Source organism: Haliotis rubra, unplaced genomic scaffold (assembly GCF_003918875.1).
Source record: "Haliotis rubra isolate DU_JTF1 unplaced genomic scaffold, ASM391887v1 Scf908, whole genome shotgun sequence".
In the NCBI taxonomy this organism is placed as follows: domain Eukaryota; kingdom Metazoa; phylum Mollusca; class Gastropoda; order Lepetellida; family Haliotidae; genus Haliotis; species Haliotis rubra.
Genome location: NW_025767644.1, coordinates 254,103 through 277,944, shown reverse-complemented (window position 1 = coordinate 277,944; position 23,842 = coordinate 254,103). Strand labels below are relative to the sequence as shown.

At 38.7% G+C, this 23,842-nt stretch overlaps 1 protein-coding gene across 2 annotated transcripts in view; it reads right to left on the bottom strand.

Moving 5' to 3' along the window:
* Positions 1–2,795: 2,795 nt before the first annotated feature.
* Positions 2,796–23,842, bottom strand: part of LOC124264081 — an 84,879-nt gene continuing 63,832 nt past the window's right edge. For both annotated transcript variants that reach the window (XM_046698804.1, XM_046698805.1), the window contains 2 exons: positions 3,632–3,775; positions 2,796–3,277 (listed from right to left, as the gene is read on the bottom strand). In XM_046698804.1, the coding sequence (XP_046554760.1) occupies positions 3,042–3,277; positions 3,632–3,775 (380 nt within the window). In that variant the 3' untranslated portion in view covers positions 2,796–3,041. The remainder of the gene's footprint in view (positions 3,278–3,631; positions 3,776–23,842) is intronic.

The window sequence follows — 23,842 nt, the reverse complement described above, 5'->3', positions numbered from 1 at the left end:
ACTATTCAAAACCAAACTGAATCTATTTTTCAGGGTTTTATGTTTTTTCTACACTAACACATACGTTAGCAAATTCACCCGTGTGTAAAAATAACATGATGACTATATTTACTTTTGCCAATGTTCATAATAATAAAACATTCCAATAGAGAGATATCCACTAATTTGTCTCATTAAAATGACCAAACGTTTTCCATGATCATAAGAAAAAGCATACAAAATAATTTCAGAAATAGTTAAATGGACCTGAAGACTGACATTGTGCTTTGCACCGTGACTGATGCTTGCTACTTCATATGGCTAGTTCTTTTCAAACGGAGGGGGCATGTTAAGGCAGAACATTTACATAGAGAACTAAAATGAAATGCTGACGATCAAATGGATTCACAGAATTTGTGTATACATACATAGTGATAGACATACAAAACATGACAAATCTTTAAATCGCACCAATATTGCCACTTCTGTTTCACTGATACATCCCGTATATCCGAACTTGTGGTGCGAGTTGAAGGTAACTAGCTCCGTTTGAATTAAATACAAGATTCTCAAAAACACTGACTCAAGTCAATTTTCATTCGCTTAGAAACACAATGAATAGAACGTCCAAGAGGAAATATGCAGTCTATAGAGCCAAGATCAATATTTCTAGTACATGTGATGTACTATCAACTTTTCAGCTTGTAGAACTGGATTGCTTGTATTTGGTAACAACATGCATTGCAATCACACCCAGGGAGTAACCATGTATACAATGACCACATGCCTAATAACCAGCGCGTTATATAGTACTCCTCGAGATGAAATGTAAATGTATAAAAGACGTCATGCTTCTCATATGAACCATGTCATCCTTAGCGACAGCATAAGGCGACACCAACAAAACCATAACCTTTCTGAGTATGTGTAACTTCGACTGCTGAACATCAGCATATATAACGTCATGCCAGAACACGCCAGCTGATCATCTGCTCAAGTGTACTCTCGACAATCATTCAAAGAACTCCTCACGTCATTCCCCACTGTAAGGATGTTCACGGGAACATATGAACACGTAGAGACTTCGTTTTCTAGTTGTTACATTCTGTTAGTATGTGTATTCTTCATGCTACTATCCACTATGTTGCAAGTTACGAGATGCAGCGTTATGAATATTATACATTCTCGTATGTAATGTAGAGACAAAATCGCATCCCACGAACAGGGAAATGCGCCCAGGAACAATTAAAAATGATAGAAGCACATTTAAATACATCCGGAATCGAAAAAAGTAAATATATCTCAAGGTACGTCATCCAGAATATATAATGTGATCACACTCAAAATAGAAAACATACCTTTGTGGGAATAAAACTGCCATTTGGCGGGTAAATAATGATACCAAATACCTGATTAGTACCAAAATGGCGCCAAGACAATTAACATGGCATGGATGAGTTTGAACAAGACAAAAAAAATCGCCCGATGATACAAGTTTAAAAAACACATCTTAAGTTTGGTACTTCGGTGATACAATAGAAACGTTGGCTAAAGTTGATTTCTGATGTTCGAGTTCCTTGAACTAATATTTCCACGTTTATTAATGCCATTACTTATGATTTTAAATGAAAGTAATATATTCAAAAAATTAGAAACGTGACACTCATTTTATTCGCCAGTGTTGATGTTATGCACTGACCGTCCTGTTCCCCAAAGTTGAACCCGATCGATCACATTTGGAATCAGCTGGGAAGACGAGTGCAAAAGCAGACGAATCGACTCTAGGCCTTGTAAGAACTTGAGCAGGCAACCAATGGCAACGACTTTTTGCTGAAGTGTTCAGGCAGATTCTCCTGTCCATTAGGTGACGATGTGTTTGCCGTCGCGGATGTCCTAGGAAGTCACATTTGTTAATGATGTCTTCTGTTCTTTATGTAAAGTTGGCTTTCAGTCTCCTCTGTATTATTACCTGGATGGTGTATGCATCCATGATACATAATATGCACATGATATTTTAATTGTGGGATTCAGTTTAAGAGGTGTGAAGCTTTTAATTTGGATGAGTATAGTTAAAGTAGCATGCTTAAAATATTTCTACGTTTTCTGTACGTGCTTACATAGGTCTAGCCAAATTATCGTTAACCTTGTGTACTGTTGTGTTGCTTTCACCTTTCAATTAAGCACATTGGACATTGACACAAATCTGCACAGGAGACATGGTTCTCAACTCTTGTGAGATTAAAATGAAGCATGCTTATTGCAAAGACTATTATTCACAAATCATAATTAACTGGCAAGGATGCTTGCAGTGAGATTTATAATCACATAGTTTCACATGTACACACTACTATGCTAAAGTCAAAAAAATTGTATCACCAAGGTGAATCAGTGAGAGAGTATGCTATTACGGCATTTTACCAATATTCTAGCTATGTCAGAGCGGGGACACGAAACAATTGCTTTATGCATTGTGCCAATGTGTTGAATGGAACCCTGATCTTCGAAGTGAACTCTTCAACCAATAGGCTACCCAACGCTCAACATCTTTACTGGAAGGGTAAGAAATATATGTTAAGAATAAACGTAACCCATTGGTTGATGTCACATTATATTGAAATTCAATACCTTTAAGGTAATAGCTGAGAGCAATGCCCCCTAGATTCGAGATAGCTCAATGACATTTAAGCAAGACGTTCAAGGCAAACTACAGAGATGGTTCATGAAAAAAGTGCCACTTTCAGTTTTATTTGTAGTTTTTTTTTCAATAATATTTCAGATCTACAGATGTTTCTACAAATGTATTTTTGCAAATTTGCGTTGTCTGCAAGTTTGCAAGTGTTTACACACCCAGATACACAATTCTTTACACTCCCAGTCTTTCTGAAAAAGAACCCACCATACTTAAAGAAGACACGTGCGTATATTTGAACTCAGTTTGTGTGAAAGGTTCCTGTTGAAATTAAAATCAGTTTGAACGACTCAAGCTATACTTACACCTGTGATATCGGTTGAGAAATATTAACATAGACAGTAATTAAAAAAGAGACAATCATGTTCATTTCTCAAGACCACAGGAAACTTTGCATAAGGAGAATAACTGCACTTAATATAAAGGTAAAGGTAATTGCTTCTGACGCAAGGCCCTGCATACTGCCAACATTACACATGTCAGTGTCACAAAAGCACATGAGAGCAGTAAAATTGTCAATGGGGTTAGTCCAGTAGTGGCAGCCATTGGTTTCGTTGATCCCAGGTAGGGAACCGAGATGGTAACAGCTCCGTATTACACCAACCCAACCTGGAAGGAAATCACAAACATGTGTTTTGATTTTTGTATGACTCACAACATTTCAGTCCTGCTAATAAAACAATTAATCTTATTGTTCAAAACTGAATATTATGCGTTTTGTTCTCCTAACATAAATGTAAAATGCCGATGACTCTTACATTTTAACTCAATTTACTCAATCGATCTATTATGCACTCAGTATTGCCGTCTGTGTGTGTGATCATCTTACATTCTATCTGTAAACCTGAAGCGAATCACACCTTATAGGCCTTACTATGAAGCAACACTTACACCAGATAAGGAATAGGGATAAGTTGGACCATATATATTCATAAAAAACTAAATGAAGTTATTTCATTATACCGTCTTCTAGAGGCAGCTGGGTCTGTTTGCCGCATTTCATGCTTTTGTCAACACACTCGTAGGCTGTAAACTGGTACGATTTAAATTCCTCTCCGCATGCCCCATTGTTTTCGTTGTCACACCTGTAACACTTTATACAAGCACCTGGAACAGAGGAAAACGTATTTTAACACTTTGAAATCGGAACGTATTTCAGTGAAGTCACGTCAATGCGGACCCCATTAGCTTAGCGTTCCGCCTTCCGCATGATGGCGGTTGGGAATGAATTTACTGTCAAATCTGGTGATTTCGACCTCCAGGGGCTTCTTTTGTATATATACATATGGAGACGTTAATTAAGTTACAAGAGATATGTAACTACGTCTCGGGTGTTTCAAGGATGGGGACACACATCTTCTGCATGTATCTGACCTTCCCGTGCATGTGTTAGTGCGCGTATAATCTCAGATTCTTTGTAACAAAATATAATTAATGTTGTGTGTAAAGAGAGACGACTAAAGCTATTATGCTCTGAAAGCTGTCCCATAATACCGTCTAATCTTCAGACTTTCCTTGAGGGAATACTCCATGAAAGGGGGCACTTTCGTGACATACTGTGATTGTGTATAGCATAACCCAGATAATGTACTGATTAATATCTTGCAAGCATAATTGCACTGTGGACATCACATGCAATGTTTTAATAACAGATGACAATGCGCTTTAAACATCACAGGACGTTATATCATCCGTGTTGCTTATATAATAGACCAATGGTAGCTTTAGCTTCATTGCATTTAGATGTTATCATATGACTCTAACATAGTAAGATATATGTCTCTTGAATCACGTGAAAACTGCTAAACAGCCACACAATCTGTGGATCTAGTTTTTGTCTTTCGTGTTGTCAAGAAGGTTTCGAGGGTCCAAGATACTAGACAGTGACTTCACGTACATGACCCTTGCCGGACAAGGCTGGAATTTCGTGTTATTTCACTAGTTGCTATGTTCTGTAACGTGATCGTTCTTGGGACCCTTTTGGTCACTTAGAATCCACTACATCTCATTTTACGTTTGTGTCCAGTCAAGACGACCTAAAAAGGTTTCACTTTCTGTCTCAGAAAAGAATATAATGGGGATTGTAGCTTCACACTTTAACATGGTGATTCTAAAACATTAATACATTTAAAACTATATTTGTGTACGCCCTACGACCCTTCACATGTTCTGCAGATCTTGAAGTCAGCTGCATGACAGTCGCCATACTATTTACAAACAGGACGTTGATTTCGTGTGACTAAAATATCCAGTCCAGCTGAGCAGATGTGGAAAGTGGACGTACATAGTCAGTAAACACTGTTGCCTCTGTTACTTTACTGGAACAGGTGTAGTTACGTACATAGTCAGTAAACACTGTTGCCTCTGTTACTATACTTGAACAGGTGTAGTGTGTTTATAAGGTATGTGTAAGCTATATGTAATGAGAGATTCAGGCGAGAATGTACTTGAAGTGAACAGTTCAACACATGTCTCGAGATTCACGTGGCACGCTATCTTTTCTCCCCATACTAACACTAATGATTTACAATGTTGATAGCACACACGTTTGAAGTGGCCATAATTTAGACTACTGCAATATATGGTATACCATGGAAGGTATAAAAATGTTTCCAAACTAAGAACCAAGGGCTTTACCAAAGGAGGCTAAAAGTTCAAACAGCTTGAATTACGTCTGTTTCTGAAACCCTCTTTTGCCTCGCATTTCTTTTCAGAACAATACTTTCGATGACTGTATTCTTACGATTTCAAACACGCTTGGTATCTCAGCAATCATGAAAGTGAATCATGACGCCTTAGTCTTTGGGTGAAGGTTTTTTGCTTCCCCTGGTACAATAGACCAGAGAAACAGAGAGTATGTATATTGTGTGCAACACTAATGATAGATACGTTTGACTGAGAAGTCATTATTGGACGGCCGATAGTCAGTGCTTTAGTGTGGAATCTGACGCCAGATACATTTGGGTGTACTATACTTTTTTATACGTTTTAACGTGAGAAAAAGAATTAATTTGCTGCAGGAAAAAAATACAACACGTGTTCTGTCAATGATTGTTTTCCAAAATTATTTTTATAAGTTTACACCGCAGCCACAAATATTCCAGGTTTTCACCGGTCCAGACAAACCATTATAAAACGAGCTTGACCATAGAAAATGCAAGAGAGTGCTGGATATCCGGAACATGGCAGAAGTGTTAACCAGAGACGTTTATTCCTTCAATATTATTGAACATTACAATATAATTAATGCATAACGTCATTGATGATCCCACGATCATGTCACTAGGGCGCAAAAGGCTGATCGGTGGTGAAAACCACACGGATGGATCTATCGTAAAACAACGGCGACTGAGTGGCACTTTGCCTTTGGCTAGCAGTAATAGGAGAATTGATGGAAATTAATCTCTGAATCATGAAATAATTGACAACAATAATATTGGCATTCAGAACCTCACGCTTTAGGTATTTGACAGGAAATCCTTTACAATGGCTGGCGAAACATTCCTGTGTTGATAATTGCGGTTAAAGAAAATAAAGTCGAGCAGTATTTGCGAGCTTCGCTCGTTATAAGAGAAACCTCAGGCAAGTTATGGCGTTAAAGGGAAGATAATTAAACCCCTTGATGCACTGAAGGATTAGAATGAAAAAAAAGAAAGGCACGTCAGGGAAACCCACACAACATATTATCTTTTTAGCTCATTAGCGGGTTCAATATGACTAGATTGAATTTTCGATAAAAATTACGTAGTGATTTGTGAGACTGTTGTCAACGATACAGATATGTGGCGGTGGCTATTCTCCGGAAGTTAGATTGGGATGCATGGATGAAAATATGGATGGATTGATGAATGGATGGTATATTGTTGGGAATGTAAGGGAATTTAGCTTCAAAGAGATCGATGTAGTTTTCTAAAATGCATGACATCCGATGTCTCAACATGGCCATACAGATTTTCAAACGCGCTCACCATTGTAACAGCACCATGATTAGTGTAGAGTGAATACAGTTGTCAGTTTAATTTTGGTTGAACCAGTGGTAGTCCCCATTGACAGACAAACACAACAACTGTGTTAGTGATAAAGTTCTATTCCCACCTTAAAACTGTTTGTCCCAATGCCATATTTTAAAATACAACTGCACGCTTTATGCGACCAAGTACTAGGTTAGCCTTTGAGAACATCCCTAGAGAAGTTTAAAGTCAATACAAGATGCAATAGGAAGAAGGGGTAAGGATTTGAGAATAGGAGTTATGTGTTCTCACTTGGTTTCAATTTATTTCAAAGCTCAAATTCATGGATCTAACAATATCATTTGGGGTCTCGGGAAAAATACTCACAAGGATTGGAACCCGTTGTTTAAACTGTCAGGAACACAGGTAATTTGGTGACATTATAGCTAAGCTAAGCGGTGTGTTTTCAAATGCACCACAAAACATAAACCGTTCAAAATGCCACGTAGATACATATCCTTCTTTGAGTGGCATATTAGAAGCTTGAAAGTACAATATAATCAAACTTTATGGATAAGCACTTCCTTATTCCGGTACAAGAATCTGTATCGAAACGCTACACTCACGAACTAAACAAGTTCTTATTCATAAAGTTTGGCAAGATAGATACAGGTCGATAGCCTTTTGTAAGCTTTGCACAGAACAGTTGGTGATGGGAACTGTCAATGGTCGACACAAATAGTGTTCTGACATCAGCTGTCAAACTATTACCTCATCTATCAGACTAATACTTACATGTTACACAACTATCACAACGTGTTTTTTGTACTTCACTGTCAAGTTAACCTTGGAAATTGTTTGAAGATTTGAAAATGTTTAAAGAAGTTGGTCTCAATATGGCGGCCATCGAAGGCACATTTGGGCACTCGGACAATGTGCAGAGTAGTTCCTGGACACAAAGTAATTGTGGAAGCTCAGCACATTTTGGGAGATAAGAACTTTGGTGAAAAATACGACCCTATACTTCAATTCTTATTCTGATTTGAAGCTGAGTAATCATTATTGAAATAAGTGGGCCAAAAAACACCTACAGTACAGAAGCATTGCTGCGATGTGTTAGAATCCCCTATGCTATATATAAGCAACTCTGACCTAAGTTTGGGATTTCCTTTGTGTTCATGGCCTCAAGCATGGCATGAGCATTCACCGTATACGGTGAACTCTAGATAATCATTAGACTGAGAGGCTGGCAAAAACTGTCGCAAAAAGAGTAAAAATGTTGAAAGTAATTACCTTCATTGTTTCCGCATCAAAAGTGTTTGTACATGCAGCTATTCTCTCATGGAATCATTGGGAACTTTACATTATTGATAAATTGTTTAAGGAATACGCTGGTGTATTGTGACGCACGACCCGAAACCACTGTTAATAATGGAAGTGCAAGCATATACGACACAAGGTAAACTATCTTGGTTTAGGTGAGCATTAATGTCAGACCTTTTACATCATGGATACATGTACATGTACAACAAAGCTGTCGATCGTCTAACCTTCAAGTGAAATATCAGCTTCGCAGGTCATAAATTGAGGCTATGTATATTTCATGATTTGGCAAATAAATAATTTTGGTGTTATAGTACCATGCTGGAATAGATCAACATTTTTCCTGGTCAGGAATCGACTATTTACAGTTTAACATCATCGAATTTCATCTCTTCAAAAACACAGACTAATAAAATAAGCACTCTTAAGTGTGTAATTATATAGAGGGCTACTTTGAAAAAGGTATGGAATATTGCTGACAAACACTGAACATTAATTTATAGAGTGAATTGTAATCAGTGGCCAAGTGAAACCGTAACTGGATATGCAAGGTTGTGCACAAAAGGGGTGCACAAAAGCTAAAATCGTGGGTTGAATCCCGATCAGCTCTGATTCTGTTTCTAATGTTGTCGGCACCAAGTCCATGCCCGCTGCACTGTTTGGATTAATGCAGTGATCTTAATGAAATACAGTACAAAAATGCTCACTTGCTCGCTCGCTAAGACAATGAAATATTACCTTTAGTCATTCCAAGGTTGCCCGAAACACTACCAAATAAAGTCATTGTTGGTTGACAGCAATATCTATAACAAAGATAACTATAGGCTGACCTCGTCGTCCGTTGTGGTAACAAGGTGCAACGTTTATAAGTTAATACTAATGAAATCAAAGGAAGTGTAAGATGCATGTAACAGTTTGGTCAACTTTCTCATATTTGCTCTATTCATTTGAAACTACATGTATAGATATTTTCACTTCAAAGCAATTAATTATTTGAGTTATATCAGTTCTAAAATTGGACCAGGAATAAAAGTACTTGCGAGGTGCAGTAGCACAATTCAAAGACCTAGTGTCATTGAAAGACGTGTAAATCTGATGGTTTCATTTACATTTACTCTACTATTCCTACATATAGATGCGGCTTGGCGCCTGCTGTTAAGAAATGCAATCTAGTACGATTCCTAGTATATAGTTTGTACAACTACAATGTCATGTTTAACGAGTCCGAGGAGACAGGTGTCCGCCAGAATGGAACACTCAGTGTCATTAATATTGGATTGCAGCTGTTCTGGTTATCACTGATCTGTTCAACATTGTTTTCGTCAAATTGACATTTAACTGGTTTTGTAATGCAGATATATGGTAATATAAATGGTTATTCTGGCCCATTCAACGTCAGTAGTTGTGAAGGCTTGGCTGGAACTATGTGTAGATTCCCAGGTTCCGAACTGTTACAAGAGCTGACTCAATTAGGGATTGGATAGACGTGACCTGTCTGTGACAGGCTTGACCAAGTTTCATTGTACAATGACTGCTAGTAATGGTGATCATGGGATGACTTCCACTGATGATGATTGTTGTGTACCATGAACGTAATTAAGACCAGGCTGAATCGTCACACGATGAACGAAACGACTGAATAATCTAGTTTAGTTTGGTGAAAGTAAACAGGTGAGTTTCCAATCTGGACAAGACTTGATTAACTGAGAAGGCAAGGCAGCGACCCAGGGAACAGATAGTGTAGGGTTGGAGGTTGAAAAACACGGTTCCTATTGGTTTTGAGCGTGACATACCATAATTTGGCTACTGCACTGCAGGAGATCGTCTAAAAACACAAACGCTTATATATTTCGAGGTTTTATGATGAATACCAATGGAACTATTCTATGTTCAATGCTTAAATCATTGTATCGTTTCAAAATCAACAAAATGATTGTTCCATAGGAAGCCCCAAAAGACTAATTCCAAATCGTGTCAATTTGTACAAGGGCTGTTAAGTTGTTGACCATGTCTTCGCATTGTATGCTATAATCGAGAAAAATCTGTGTATAGAAGGAAAAAGATATACGTTGCGTTCATTGATTTTACAAAATCTTTTGATTTTTTTTATGGCGTAAACGATAAAATGTTGCAAGCTCTTTTGTGAAAGCTCTAACAGTGTAATCATGTGTCAGAGTACAATCCGAATTAACGGAACATTTTAATTGTCCCTTTGGTTTACGGCAGGTTTGTATGTTGAGTCCAATGTTATTCTCATAATTTATAAATGAACTTTCTGTAGAAATCACAAATTATGGTAAACATGGAGTCCAATTGTTTTCAGATGTGCTTGAAATCCTAATGTTGTTATTTGCGGATGATGTAATTCGTGTATTAGATACAATTGGTGGTCTTCAGTGCCAGCTAGACACTTTAGAATCGTATGCAGATAAGTGGGGAGTAACTGTAAATGTCGATAAATCTTAAGTTCTAGTTTTTAGGAGAGGTGGGTAATTAGCGGTTAAGGAAGACTTGCTTTATAGTGGGAGAAACATTGAAAAGATAAACAGCTTCAAATATCTAGGTTTTGTGTTCACTTGTAATTGTAGTCTTAGACAATAAGTCTCAAAACTTGCTGCTCGTAGTGAGAAGGCTTTAATGGAATTAACTATAAACTTAAGGACATTAGGACCAATAGCTATAGAAGTATTTTAAAAAATATTTGACAGCCAAATTCAGCCAATATATTTGTACGGGTCAAAAGTTTGGGAGGTTAAAAGATACGACAGCATTGAAAAAATCACTTTCAAGCATGTAAAATATATTCAAATGTCGGTCCACAGACACCAAATGCAACAGTATATGGAGAATGTGGACGGTTTCCAGTTTATATTAATTCCTATGTTCGATGATATTGACTTAAGTTAACGACAATGCATGATGGACGAATTCCGAAAAAGGCATATAGTATGTTGTATTACCTAGATACAGCCGGGTACCACACATGGGCGTCTGAGATCCATCATATATTTTTCTCACAAGGTTTTTGATTTGTCTGGTTTTCACAAGCTGTCGGTGATCCGTGCACTTTTATTCACATTTTTAGAGAACGCTTGATCAACATGTTTTACCAAAATTGGACGTCTACTCTTTAAGACAGTTTACGATATCAGTTATGTACAGAATATAAGAGTCTTCTTGAGCCAGAGAGGTATCTGTCTTCCAATTGGGAATATATGTTCCGTAAGGTATTGTTCAAATTCAGAGCTGGTGTCTTACGTTTAAAGAAATATAGCAAAATATTGATGTGTCTCAAAGAAATTGTCCTGTATATAAAGTAGATTTAGAATATCACTTTTTGTTGAAATGTCCAGCTTATAAGGAACTTCGAGGCAGATTTTTATCTAAGAATTTGCAAGTTAACATGATATCGTTTAGCAATATCCTTAAACGAAACAAGACTGAAGATATTAACAATCTTTCTCGTTCTATCTATTATGCATACAAAATGAGAGAAAAGTTAGAAAAACAGAAATAGGTATTAAAATTCTAAACAATTCCAGTTCACGCCTTCATACCTGTTTAGAATATGTATATTATGTGACCTTCTTACTTAATAAAGGGTTTGATGATGATGAACTAAAATGACATATATGTGTACCATTCTCTCGAAGACAGCTTTCATCCCAAGTCTTGCTCCCAGTATGGAATAGTTTTCTTTTCTTTCCCCCTGACAATCCCCAAAATAACACAACCCTTATGTGAGCATGGCTAGTACTACATTAATTGCAAGGACCAGTAAAGATCGGACTTCAGCATCCCATGTTTGTCGCATGGTGGCCATGGGTAGTCAGGCTCGCTGACTTGGTCCATGGATGTTATCGTACAGTGACTTATTAAATACCTCAGAATATGAGGCCAGTAAGGACGGACGGTACACATCGTACCGTACCTATATCTTCTTCCTATCTTTTTTAAACATATGCGCTACCACCTCATACCTTACTGATATTATCTCTACGTACACACCTGTATGCAGAAAAAGAAACAAAACAGTGTCTGTCTCCCATGCCAAGGTGAAACATTTTGGTCTGAGATAATTTACGGTGCTCGCCCTTTAACTAGCATCTTCCCTCGGGTTCATTTAGTTTCCGGTGCCTAGTACATGATTAGCTGGAATGAGATGGATGGATGGATGAATAGAAAGATGGATGGATATGTTAGCATGTACGGGGTACCTTTATGTCTGTATTCCTGCATTGTGTCTCTTCATAACGAAAGAACCTATTCCACCTTCACACTGAATTCCACCAGACAGATTCAATAATTGTATCTTGGCAATTGCGAATATCCCTTTACCGCCCTATAAGGACCTTCGAAAGATTAAAAGCTGATCAGTCATTGTGCAATACACGGGGCTAGATAAACGCTGCGTTACAGAAGCGTTTCTGGAATGTGTTCGAATGTCATTTGTTATCCTTCAAGTTCTAGGATACCGACTGTTTCGTAAGTCTTGGATTTCCCCTGTGTCTATGGGCTAAGCCATGACATGACGTACAGGGCTAAGTCCAGATAACTATTAGACTGAGAGGCTGACAAGAAATGTCGTAAAAAGAGTAAAAAAGTTGAAAGTAATTATCTTCATTGTTACCGCTTCAAGGGATTTCGTACACGCGGCTACTCTCTCTTGGAACCATTGGGAACTTCACGTTGTTGATAAATGGTTTGGGATTACGCCAGTACATTATGATGCACGACCCGTTACGGTGTTGAGGAACAGAAGTACAAGCATATAAGATACAAGGTAAACCACCTTAGTTTAGTGAGCATCAGTTCTGGAGCTGTTACATCCCGGATAGTACAACAACAAAGCTAGGGATCTTCTAAACATCAAGTGAAATATAAGTTTGATAGCTCATTGTTACAGGGTGAAATGAACTTGAGGCCACGGATGTTTCATGCATAGATAATTATGCCGTCTTACAATGATTTTTTTTCAATTCAATTTATTTCAGTAATAGGGGCCATAGGCCCAGAGTACAAACAACACATAGCATTTTGTTTTGGTGGCTCTTACATAAGAACGTGAATGGCATAATTATACAAGTAGATACATTGTACAATTGAACAATAATAATCATAGGTTGACAATAGGATAATGCAAAAGTTGATAGGGTTAACTCCCTTGCAGTTTGGTACAGAATTCTGAGAAAGAGCATATCAAGTCATAGCAAATTGTATATGTATATAGTGATGAATGAGCACAATGTCTTACAATCAATTCTGGTAGTAAAGGCAAAAGCAGTTTATCATCTTCCAAACGGAACAGAAATTGTTTATCTGGGAAATGCCCAGAAGGGTTTAGAGTGGTTTAGAGTTGGTCAGCATTGGGTATATTTTTAACTTTCATGCAAGAGTTTGATTTGGCGTGTTTATTGTGAGCATTCAGTAAACAATATTATCTCTGCGGTCCAATCAAAATGGTTTGGTTTCCTTATGTATCAACTAAATGTACATGTATGAAGTCTCAACTGCGCGTTCCTGGTTTGAGGAAGTAAAAATTAACGTTTCTGTTTGGTTATCGGGTCAGTACCCTCTTTATACCAAGAACAAGTTCTTCATCGGAGTACGAAAAGGAAACAGTGACCCACATACAACATTTCACAAACGAGATTAATACGGAATTTCATTGTTCACAATTTTCTAAGTTGGGGGCCAGGCAATCAGGTGTCAGACACACTTTCACGGATTTGTAATAAGATTTATGTGGGTAAAGTTCAGTTTCAGCGATTCGATCGTGTAGCGGTTTAAGTTAACTCATAGACAAACAGTTATGGTGCTATAAAATATGCTTCGAAGGAAATAACTACCGCATAGAAGCAGTATCAAATGCAAAAGTAGATATTGATCCATTTAGTTTAAATATAGCCACGCTGAAACTATGAGCATAAAATGAAACAATTCGACTGTATAATCTGTAGCAGATTTCATTAGAATATTTAAGAGAAATTTAATGAGTATAACATGTTTGTTCTTGTGTGTAAAGGTGTCTCAAAATATAATACTTTTCTGAATGAAAAGCATGACCGTTCGCCCTTTAAAACCCCGACAAGGACTTCACCATATGCTGTAAACGTTTGGTATATATAATAAGAAATAGTCAAGCAAACATTACTGTAACCCTGGTGCAACAAAATGACCTTCCTCCCAAACCAGAAACATCCGCATTCGAGTCACTATCCCGTACAAAGATTAGCAGTGAAACCATTTCAGCCACCAGAGTAGGAGTAAAACTGCAGTTATCAACGTTAACCTAACATTTAAAAAATCTATAAAGAGCGGTAAGGGACAGATCAACCAGACCAGATCGAACCCAAGAGGACCATCATTCATTGGTTAAACCTCAGTAGTTCTCTATCCAGAAAGAAGACCTGAAATCAGCGCTATCATCCACAATCCCAACCACTCAGTCTCCTGGTTGCACAAATTTCCCTGTACAATTATTCACGACTGGAAGAAGCGCATCAGACAAGCTAAGCCATCAATCAGTTGTAACCAGAGAGTTTTCTTCCCAAGTGCATGCAGCATTTAATTCTGATCTACTCAACTCATCTATTGTAAACAGATCACCTTGTAACCAGTGTACTCTCTCACCTATAACAAGCGTAATTTTCTTGACTGTCTGACGGCAGTCTTGTCCAATATGGCTTTACTTATTTGTTGTTGTGAGGCAGAGTTATATCTTGTGCAACAATGTTTCAGGAGTTATACATTGTGTTGTACCTGCAGAATCAGTAAGATGAAGTGGTATGCTATACATGTAAATGTGATCTGGAAAGTGCCACAAGGATAATAATTCCACAATCAACTGCCTCAGAGGTTATTGTGGAATACTCTGGCATCTTTTTCACAGGTGTATCAGGGGAGTTAACTCTTTCTTCTTTCTATCTCATATTACGTCTCAAACCAGAAGGACTGCATTGTATGTGATGAATGCGTTCTTCTAGTGAATCGCGACACAGGGAATACACATGTATTACGTCTCTTACATGAGTAGCTTTTTCAGGAATATACCCAAACAGTTTTTACAGTTGTTAATTACACGAATAGTTAGTATGAGGTCAATTTATATCCTGACATCAATTTCGTTCTGTGTTGAACGTGAATATGGAAGTTTAAAAACATAAATAAGCTGTGGGACACTGTCTGGATGTAAATGTTAAACAAAGTGACTCCCAACCTTAAATTTAAATAGATGCTCCCTAAAGAATTGATAAAATACGTGATTAAACACTTTCAAACCATATCGATTGAAATACATATTCAACGGTATATTACTTTGCAATTATTTCGAGAATCAAGCTAAATCCCTCGAGATGAAGAAAACATTTTTATATAGGGTAACAGTTTCCCCCAAGCGAAAGAGAACGTAATATTCTTCAAATCAAAGAAATTAGATAAAAATAAAATCAGACATGGTCACCGCGAGGCTTTAATAGGGACTCCTTCACAACTGAGAATTCAATTAGTTGGCAAATCGAACCAGCAAAGAAATATAACTGCAAAACCCATAGCACACGGAATGTAATCAGCCAATCTCTTTAAACCTCAGATCAAACCCTACGATTCTATCGACAGAAGTAGAAATAGTCATCAATTTTTGTCCTTGGCATCAAATGTCATGATATCAATATGTTGAAGCCTTACAATATTAACAGAGGTATTTCTGTACAAAACCGCAACCACGACAGATATGATTAAGCACCAATCGTTGTCTACTTCATACGGCGTCTAACCATACTTGCCGAGCGATTCCAGACGAGTTTGAATATGTTGCATACACATTGGTAAAGAAGCACTGAACTGAAGTGGACTTTATTTCAACTCAGGGCGCAGACAGCAGCATATGAGGTTACATATATGTTACAATTAAAGTGAGTGAGTGAGTTTAGTTTTACGTCGCACTATGGTGGCGGTCTGTAAATAATCGAGTCTGGACCCGACAATCCAGAGATCAACAGCATGAGCATCGATCTGCGCAATTGGGAACCGCTGACATGTGTCAACCAAGCCAGCGAGCCTGACCACTCGACAAGCATGGGTTACTGAAGATTCATTATAACCCGGACCTTCATGGGTCTGTTACAATTGAATATACTCTTAGAGTTATATACAATGTATGTGCATTCGAGTATTTCATATATACAGATGAATAAGTATATGCAAATAGATTGCATGAAGAAAATATTAATATTTAGATGGAGTTTTCTTACTGACGATTCTTAAACAACATTTATGATAACATTACTGAATAAAGCTAGTTTTAATTCTAAGTGAACATGTAATACTACCTAGCTTTGTCAGCATTCCACTCATAATCGTGGGTTTCACTAAAGTTGTAAACATTTAAGACTTACATCACTTCCTTCCACACAGAGCTCACACGCAGCGATATAACTGGAATAATATCCAAAGTGGCATCAAAGAAGTCTCAACATTGACGTTAGGCAATTATCATTGACAAACTTTAAGGTTTTCATGAAATGATTGTTTTGCTTTTTTACGTTTATCATACCACTCAATATTTAAGCCTCCATACAGCAATCTGCACCAGACAATCCAGTGACTGATATAATGAGCACTTGGATGCAATGTAATGCAGTCAAATACGTTACCGAACCAGGACATGTCATACATATACGCGCGTCTCACGCACAACACCTCCAGTTTCACCCGGAAGGTCTGTCACTGCCAGAAGAGTGCGATAATTCACAACCTGACAAGGTAAAGAGTGTTATTTAGTTGACAGTGGTAGGAAAACAAACTTCTATGTACGACCGTATGCAAGTGAATGATTGACAACGTTTAAGGTCTCAATTCCATGGTGAAAACAATTATATTATTTTCCAAGTTGGCGCTGAAACTGGTCGATGTTGTGCAAGGCAGAAAATTGAACATTTAACAGCTTTGCGTCGGTATTGCTGAATGTTAAATCTTTAGTACCACCATTTTTACGTTTCAACAAGTCGAACAACACAATTTAGAAGTAATCATCCAACAGCTCATTTTGCTGGTATTGAGCCACCTGATTCACGTCAATAATTTGCATTGTTAGGATGTTAGCTCTCCGGGCAGAACAGAGTACCAAGAGAGGACGACGCTATAAACGGTCGCTGTAAAAATGTGGCCTCAAAAAACAATTGTACCTTCCTCAATTTGGAGTTTAAAATTGAGTAAGGTATCTGAAAATGTTCAGTATTATTCCTGGTTTATTTGACGTATCAAATGTAATGTCAAATCTTTCTTTTTTGAAGGCCTTGTGTAAACGTCAGCGTTAGAGATTCCGACTAAATTTACGGCCGAAACAGATTCAATTGGATTCCATAAGGGTCCCAGTGTGAAACATCCGTCTCCTTTTCGAGTCTTTATCGAGAGATATTGGTATGACCTTTGGGCTCGACAAATGCAATATCCTCTATCTAAAACGTGGCAAGACTGAGGAAGGTTTATAACAAGTTGAGTTGAGTTACAAGGGGGAGGAGAGATTGAACATTGTCAAGGACAATGCTGATATCGCCGACAAACATCGGGGTATCAAACTATTTATATAGGACGTATCTTCCACAGAAAGCCTTGACTTTACCAGACAGTTCAGAGCTGTAACACTTTAAATAAATTCAGAGTCAGAAACACATATTCCGTGCCCGTCCTTTCGACTTGTTTCTGGTGTTACTGAATGGACGGAATAAAACAATTCAAAATCTTCTTTCACTTGCAAGATGACAAAAGATCCTCGCTCTTTCCTAAATTGCAAGTTTATGCCAATCCAATATGACGGGCGTCGCTTGATTAATCCAATGTGACGGGCGTCTATTTTTTTCTGTTGATCGTGCTGACGTGATAAACACAGTTCACTCGGACAGGTCAGGGATTTGGGTCAAAATCTCACTGTAAATGTTGATTTTGTTTATGGTAGTGTAGTGCTTGAACGCAAAGAAATGAACGTCAACCATGCGAAGTTCCATAGCAAATTGGCAAGGAACTGAGCTCATATGCATAGTGTTGAAAAGGAGGCCACCCCAAATGTACTTCGCAGACCTAAAAAGTGAAGCAGAAGGCTTTGTCGCTACTGCTCAGGACCAGTCACGTCCAATTCGAAATCACCAATCTGTGGTTTTGCATAAAAAATGTGAATGTGACATTTAGACGATCCCAAGAATTTACCAGGACAATATCCAACACATTGTCATGGGATGCCCCGCATTGACATAGCATCTTAAGTGACATAAATGGTGTAGTTATAAAAACACATAGTACCGCCTTCGCCATGATTCAGGATTGACCTATCAATCCAAAAACTTGACTGTGTCCTTTTTGATAAATCCTCGGGTTTGGAGCAAAGTATACAGACCTTCTGACACTCTGGGTAATGCAGAGGTCGACAGTGCTGGAGAGTCTGCACATTCTCCGAAATGTATTTGACGGGTTCGATAGGGCAGCGTTTCCTAGGAGAAGGCTGTCTGGGCTGCGTCTGGAGGGGACAGTGACCTCTGGAAACCATCATTATGCTATGTATCTAGCCTTGAGAGAAATAAAGTTTGCTTATGAACCTAACCATGCTGATTGCACGGGCATCACACTGTTTGCTGCATTTATTCATTTTACCCAATAATCATAAAGGCACGAAGGACCATGCACCCATGTCTCTTAGGTACACTAAAATCTTTGAGGATCGCCATAATAATATTTATGAGCACCATCTTCTTGCTCGGAGGCTCCGCAAACTCCAAATGGTCTGCGACCCACAGCACTAAGCAATTTCTCCCCACATTAAGCTAACACCCCCTGATATACATGGAATATTGTTTTATAAAATTCTGGACTTCCACGTTGCTAACATCCATAAAAATGTGAGGTAGAAGTAAGCACCTACCTAAGCACCAATTGTACTGTCCTTTGTGCGGATCTGTTTCTTCGTGTATCATGAATCAAAGTTTCAGCTCGAAATGGCAAAGTCAAAACAAAGTAATCTGGCCAAGAGATTTATCTAAACATTCAGGTATATCGATAATCTGATGTCAAACAGCAAATTCGCTCTAGCCGATTAACCCATCTGAGCTAAAAATCAGGAGACCAGTGTGACCCTCTGGTATTCATATTTAGATCTGTGTGAACAAAAACGGAACTCTCCGCAACACCATATGACAAGAGGGATGACTTCAACTTTGCAATAGTCATGTTGCTGTCATATATTTTGTTTTGAGCTATATTCAAGTAGCGTCAGCCTCAGGAGATTACATTTCACAACTTTTCAGATACTTTTGAACCTGCTCTTTTTACCAAGATTTAAAAGAGCGCCATACATATAATTGATTCACTCAGATGTTTTTGAATATTTTTTTTAAAGCGACACAACCCTATTAACACCCATAATAGTTTCCAGAACTAAGGAACTTCTTGAAGGTAGAAAGAAAGTCGGACGTGTTATTCCTACCCTATCATGAACATAACAACACAGGAGCAGGTGGTACATACAACTTCTACTGAGGCCTTAAATTTTGTAACCTTGATTAAAAACGTTCTGAGCAAGGGTTTCAAAAAACTCTTTGAAATCTTCACATAAAAAAAAGAATGCGCATTTGATTGAGCCACTGCAGGCGAAGAGCAATTGTACCGTTGAAGCACATACTTGTAGCACATTTTTTTCATAGTGTCAACTGCACAAACTTTTGTCATTTGGCAAGGTCACATTGATACCATATTAATTATATATCAATATTTGTCATCGTGCTACAGATAACGTTATTCACTAAAACACGTCTATTATTAACGTGACATCACCCAGAGGGGAATACGTGGAGTCAAATCATGAATCTCAATGCACAGTCATGTCTATGGAATCCGAGAAGGGACATTGTCGCTATGTCGCATTGTCGCCCTCTCAAAAACAAGTAAAGTGAGGCAAAATAAACCAAAACGCGACACGCGACATCGCGACAACGCGACATTTCGCCCATTTGTCGCATTGTCGGGATGTCGCGTGTCGCGTTTTGAACAATATTTTTCTATTCCTCCAAAGGGCGACACGCGACATAGCGACACTATTCAAGGTCAAAATATGTCGCGTTGTCGCGCGTCGCCCTATCTAAGATGTGTAAAAAGAAGCCTAAAATTCACTAAAACGCGACACGCGACATCGCGACAATGCGACAAATAGGCGAAATGTCGCGTTGTCGCGATGTAGCGTGTCGCGTTTCGTTTAATTTTGCTTGTATTTGAGAGGGCGACAACGCGACAATGTCCCTTCCAGGATTCCATACAGGTCTGTACCATTACAACTGGTGGCTGGGAATTCATAACTGTATGGGATGTAAAAGCGCGCATCTTATTCTATTTGATCTGGCTAGCCCAGTTTCGTGCGAGCCGTGATGATCCGGGCTAGGATTGGTCTTCAGCAACCCATAAGAGGCGACTAAGTGCATCAGGTGGTCAGGCTCGCTGACTTGGTTGACACACGTCATCGCATCCTAACTGATCGATGCTCATGCTGTTGGTCACTTGATCGTCTTGTCCAGACTCGATTATGTACAGGCCGACGCCATATAGCTGGAACATTGCTGAGTGCGACGTTAAATAACAAACAAACAAACAAACAAACAAACCCAACTTTGTGCTGAATGTGATGTGTCCTACACTGATACAAAACATCATCATATCGAAAATTGCTCACCTGTTGTTCAAAGACTACAAATTGTAAGTTCTCACATTTTTCTATCATACAGGCAATGTATGTTGTATCAATGTTCAATATGACGCATTCTTTGAAATGAAATATCGCTTACACACTTCCACAACAACAATATATAGTACTCACACTTTGCTAAGGATAAAAAATAATCACAACTTTACTTAAACGTAGATTTATAATTTGAAATTGTATCCATTTGAAATTGGATAAATAATGATATGGTAACCCCTCTTAAGGCAAACAGTCACTTCAATCTGACCTTATGCACTTGATGCATGAGTTACCATATAAATTGTTTTCATGGCACCAATCGACCATTTTGCAAATCATGGAACGAGTCATTGACAAGCACACAACACCTGTCAATTGCAGGTATGGGTTCCACAAGACGAATGACAAACTGAAACCTAGGATCCATGCTTACAATAAGCTTAGATATTTAAACCAAATTTGACCCCACATCATAGTTTTCTGTTGAATCCATGATTTGATCCTTAGCAAAGTATGAATAGTATATTTTCATCTAATAATAATAATAATAATAATAATAGTGCATATTTATAATGCGCTCATTTCCACGCTAGCAGCATGCTCAAGGCGCAACAATCAAAAGTACATAGGAAGGGATGATGACAGCTATTCCAAACGATGTTTGTTTTCTCATGAACATCTGTGTCTCATTGATGAGTATAACCCCCCATAATGTAATGAAAGTACCGCCGTCAAGGATACTTGCAACCGTAAGGAAATGGGATTATAAAGCAGCATATATTAAAATATCGTTTCACCCGTTAAAAGGTCACTTAATTATACAATACCTTAGACACCAATCAGTACGATGAATACTTAATATGTGAGTGAGTTTAGAAATATTCCAGAATTATCAAGACGGGGGACACCAGAAATGGGCTTCACACATTGTAACCCTGTGGGGAATCGAACCCGGGTCTTTGGCGTGACAAAAGAACGCTTAAGCCACTAGGCTACCACACCGCCCCAGTGAGTATGTACTATATGGAATAGGTTTGGAGTGTTTGATATATTTATCTGATTGTGTTCATCTATTTTAATCAATCTGTGACCTCTACCTTATTGATATACTGGACATGTTCTTGGCGCAAGTTGTCCCCGTCACTTTTTAATGATATATTAACAATGCAATGCGGAATGCTGATTCACACTCTCAATGCAATATACCAAATGCTACGTTTGTCCAGTGGGTTTCATTCTCACTGCTGGGGAAGGCTTCTATTGGAACTATCTTGAGGAATCGTTGGCAGAATAAGCATTATTACTGCCGGAGCACTTACGGAATTCTCACTCAAGGCTTACAAATGTCACAAGCATTACTATAATACTGAGAAACGCTTTGGGCATTTGTCAGATGGTATGCTGCAAAATGCGCCAAATTTTGAGTGGGTGTTTGTCTAGAGTCTCGTTATGTGGAGGTACTTTTGTGTTATCTTAGAGTTCGCGATGACACCATTACTCATCATTATAGGAGTCTTTGACTGCTTCACTGCCCCCAGGCATCTCGGGGCTTGTAAGTAGCAGGTTACCACTGCAACCAAATGGGCCGGATAACATGATGATTTCAGTGCTTGACGTGTTAATTGCATGCCCTTTGATACGACACTGTGGCGCAGGCTGTGAGTGGTGTGTTGTTTGTGAGTATACTGTAGGGTATTTGGAGTATGTGACGTTAAACCTGCAAGCACATTCAGGTTCTTTTCAATCCAGGGAAAATAATTTGACGTTCATTTCTAATTGATGCACATGTTACTGTTTCAGGGAATGTAGTTTCTGTTGAAACCGCCTCCGTGGGGTAGTGGATAGAGTGTCTGAGGGGGAAGGCTGGAGGTTGGATCCGCTGGCTGTATCATACCAGACGGAGTTAAATATGGGTCTTGTTGTCACATTGACTGTTGTCATTAAGGGGCTACAACTAGATCTGGTAGAGTGAGTGAGTTGGGTTTTACGCCGCTTTTAGCAATATTCCAGCAATATCACGGCGAGGGACACCAGAAATGGGCTTTACACATGGTACCCATGTGGGGAATCAAACCCGGTCTTCGAAGTGACGAACGAACGCTTAAACCACTGGGCTACCCCACCGCCCAGGACTTGAAGAGGTGTCAGTGTCTTGGCGGGGTATCCATCAACTGTGGAATGGTATCTCGTTATTGTAGTACAATATTTCTTTGTTCGTGGATTAACCGCGCACTCAGCATGCGTCGGTCTGTACATGAAATATCGCATCTGCACCAGACAATCCAGTGATCATCAGCTGATCGATCTACGCAATTGCTATACGATGACATGTGTCAACCAAGTCGGCGAGCCAGACCACAGACCTGGGTTTATATGACAATCTCCCTTGGACCCGTACATATCCGGGTTAGAATTGATCTTCACGGGTAAGTAGTTCAAGAAGCCGCACGGACACAGGCGACTCCACTTGACCATAACACACCTATTTGTATTCTTGGTTTGATAAACAGTGTACGTATTCCTTGGAGCAAGTATGTGTGACTTGTTAGTTATACACAATTACTGGTAACGACGGAAAAAAGGACATAATATTATGTTCACATGCATACGTATCAATCACGTCAAAATGATTTTATAATTTGAAAGTTTATAACTTCAGAGAAAATATGTGTGTCGGGTGGGAATATCGGGACCAAACACTTTTGCACGATTCGAATTGCACCTTAAGCCTATGTGCATGAATCAGAATCAATGAGTGAAAGGTGATACCCGGCATATCCTGCTTCACTTATGTTACACCAACATAAACATGCAAAAACAAGCCTGTTGTTCTCCTGAACATGTCTTGACATCATTATTGTGCAGTTACACTAAATCATGAACTCAATTAAACTGACCTTCTCTCATCCAACTTTGGGGGCGGTGGGGTAGCTTAGTGGTTAAAGTGTTCGCTCGTCACGCCGAAGACCCTGGTTCGATTCCCCACATGGGTACAATGTGTGAAGCCCATTTCTCGTGTCCCCCGCCATGATATTGCTGGAATATTGCTAAAAGCGGCATAAAACTCAACTCACTCACTCAGTCATCCAATTTTATGCAACGCGTTAAAGAGATGTTTTCGTTTATCGTCTCTGAATATCTCCTATATAATTCTGAAGTACCAGCGTACTATTGTTGACGTCA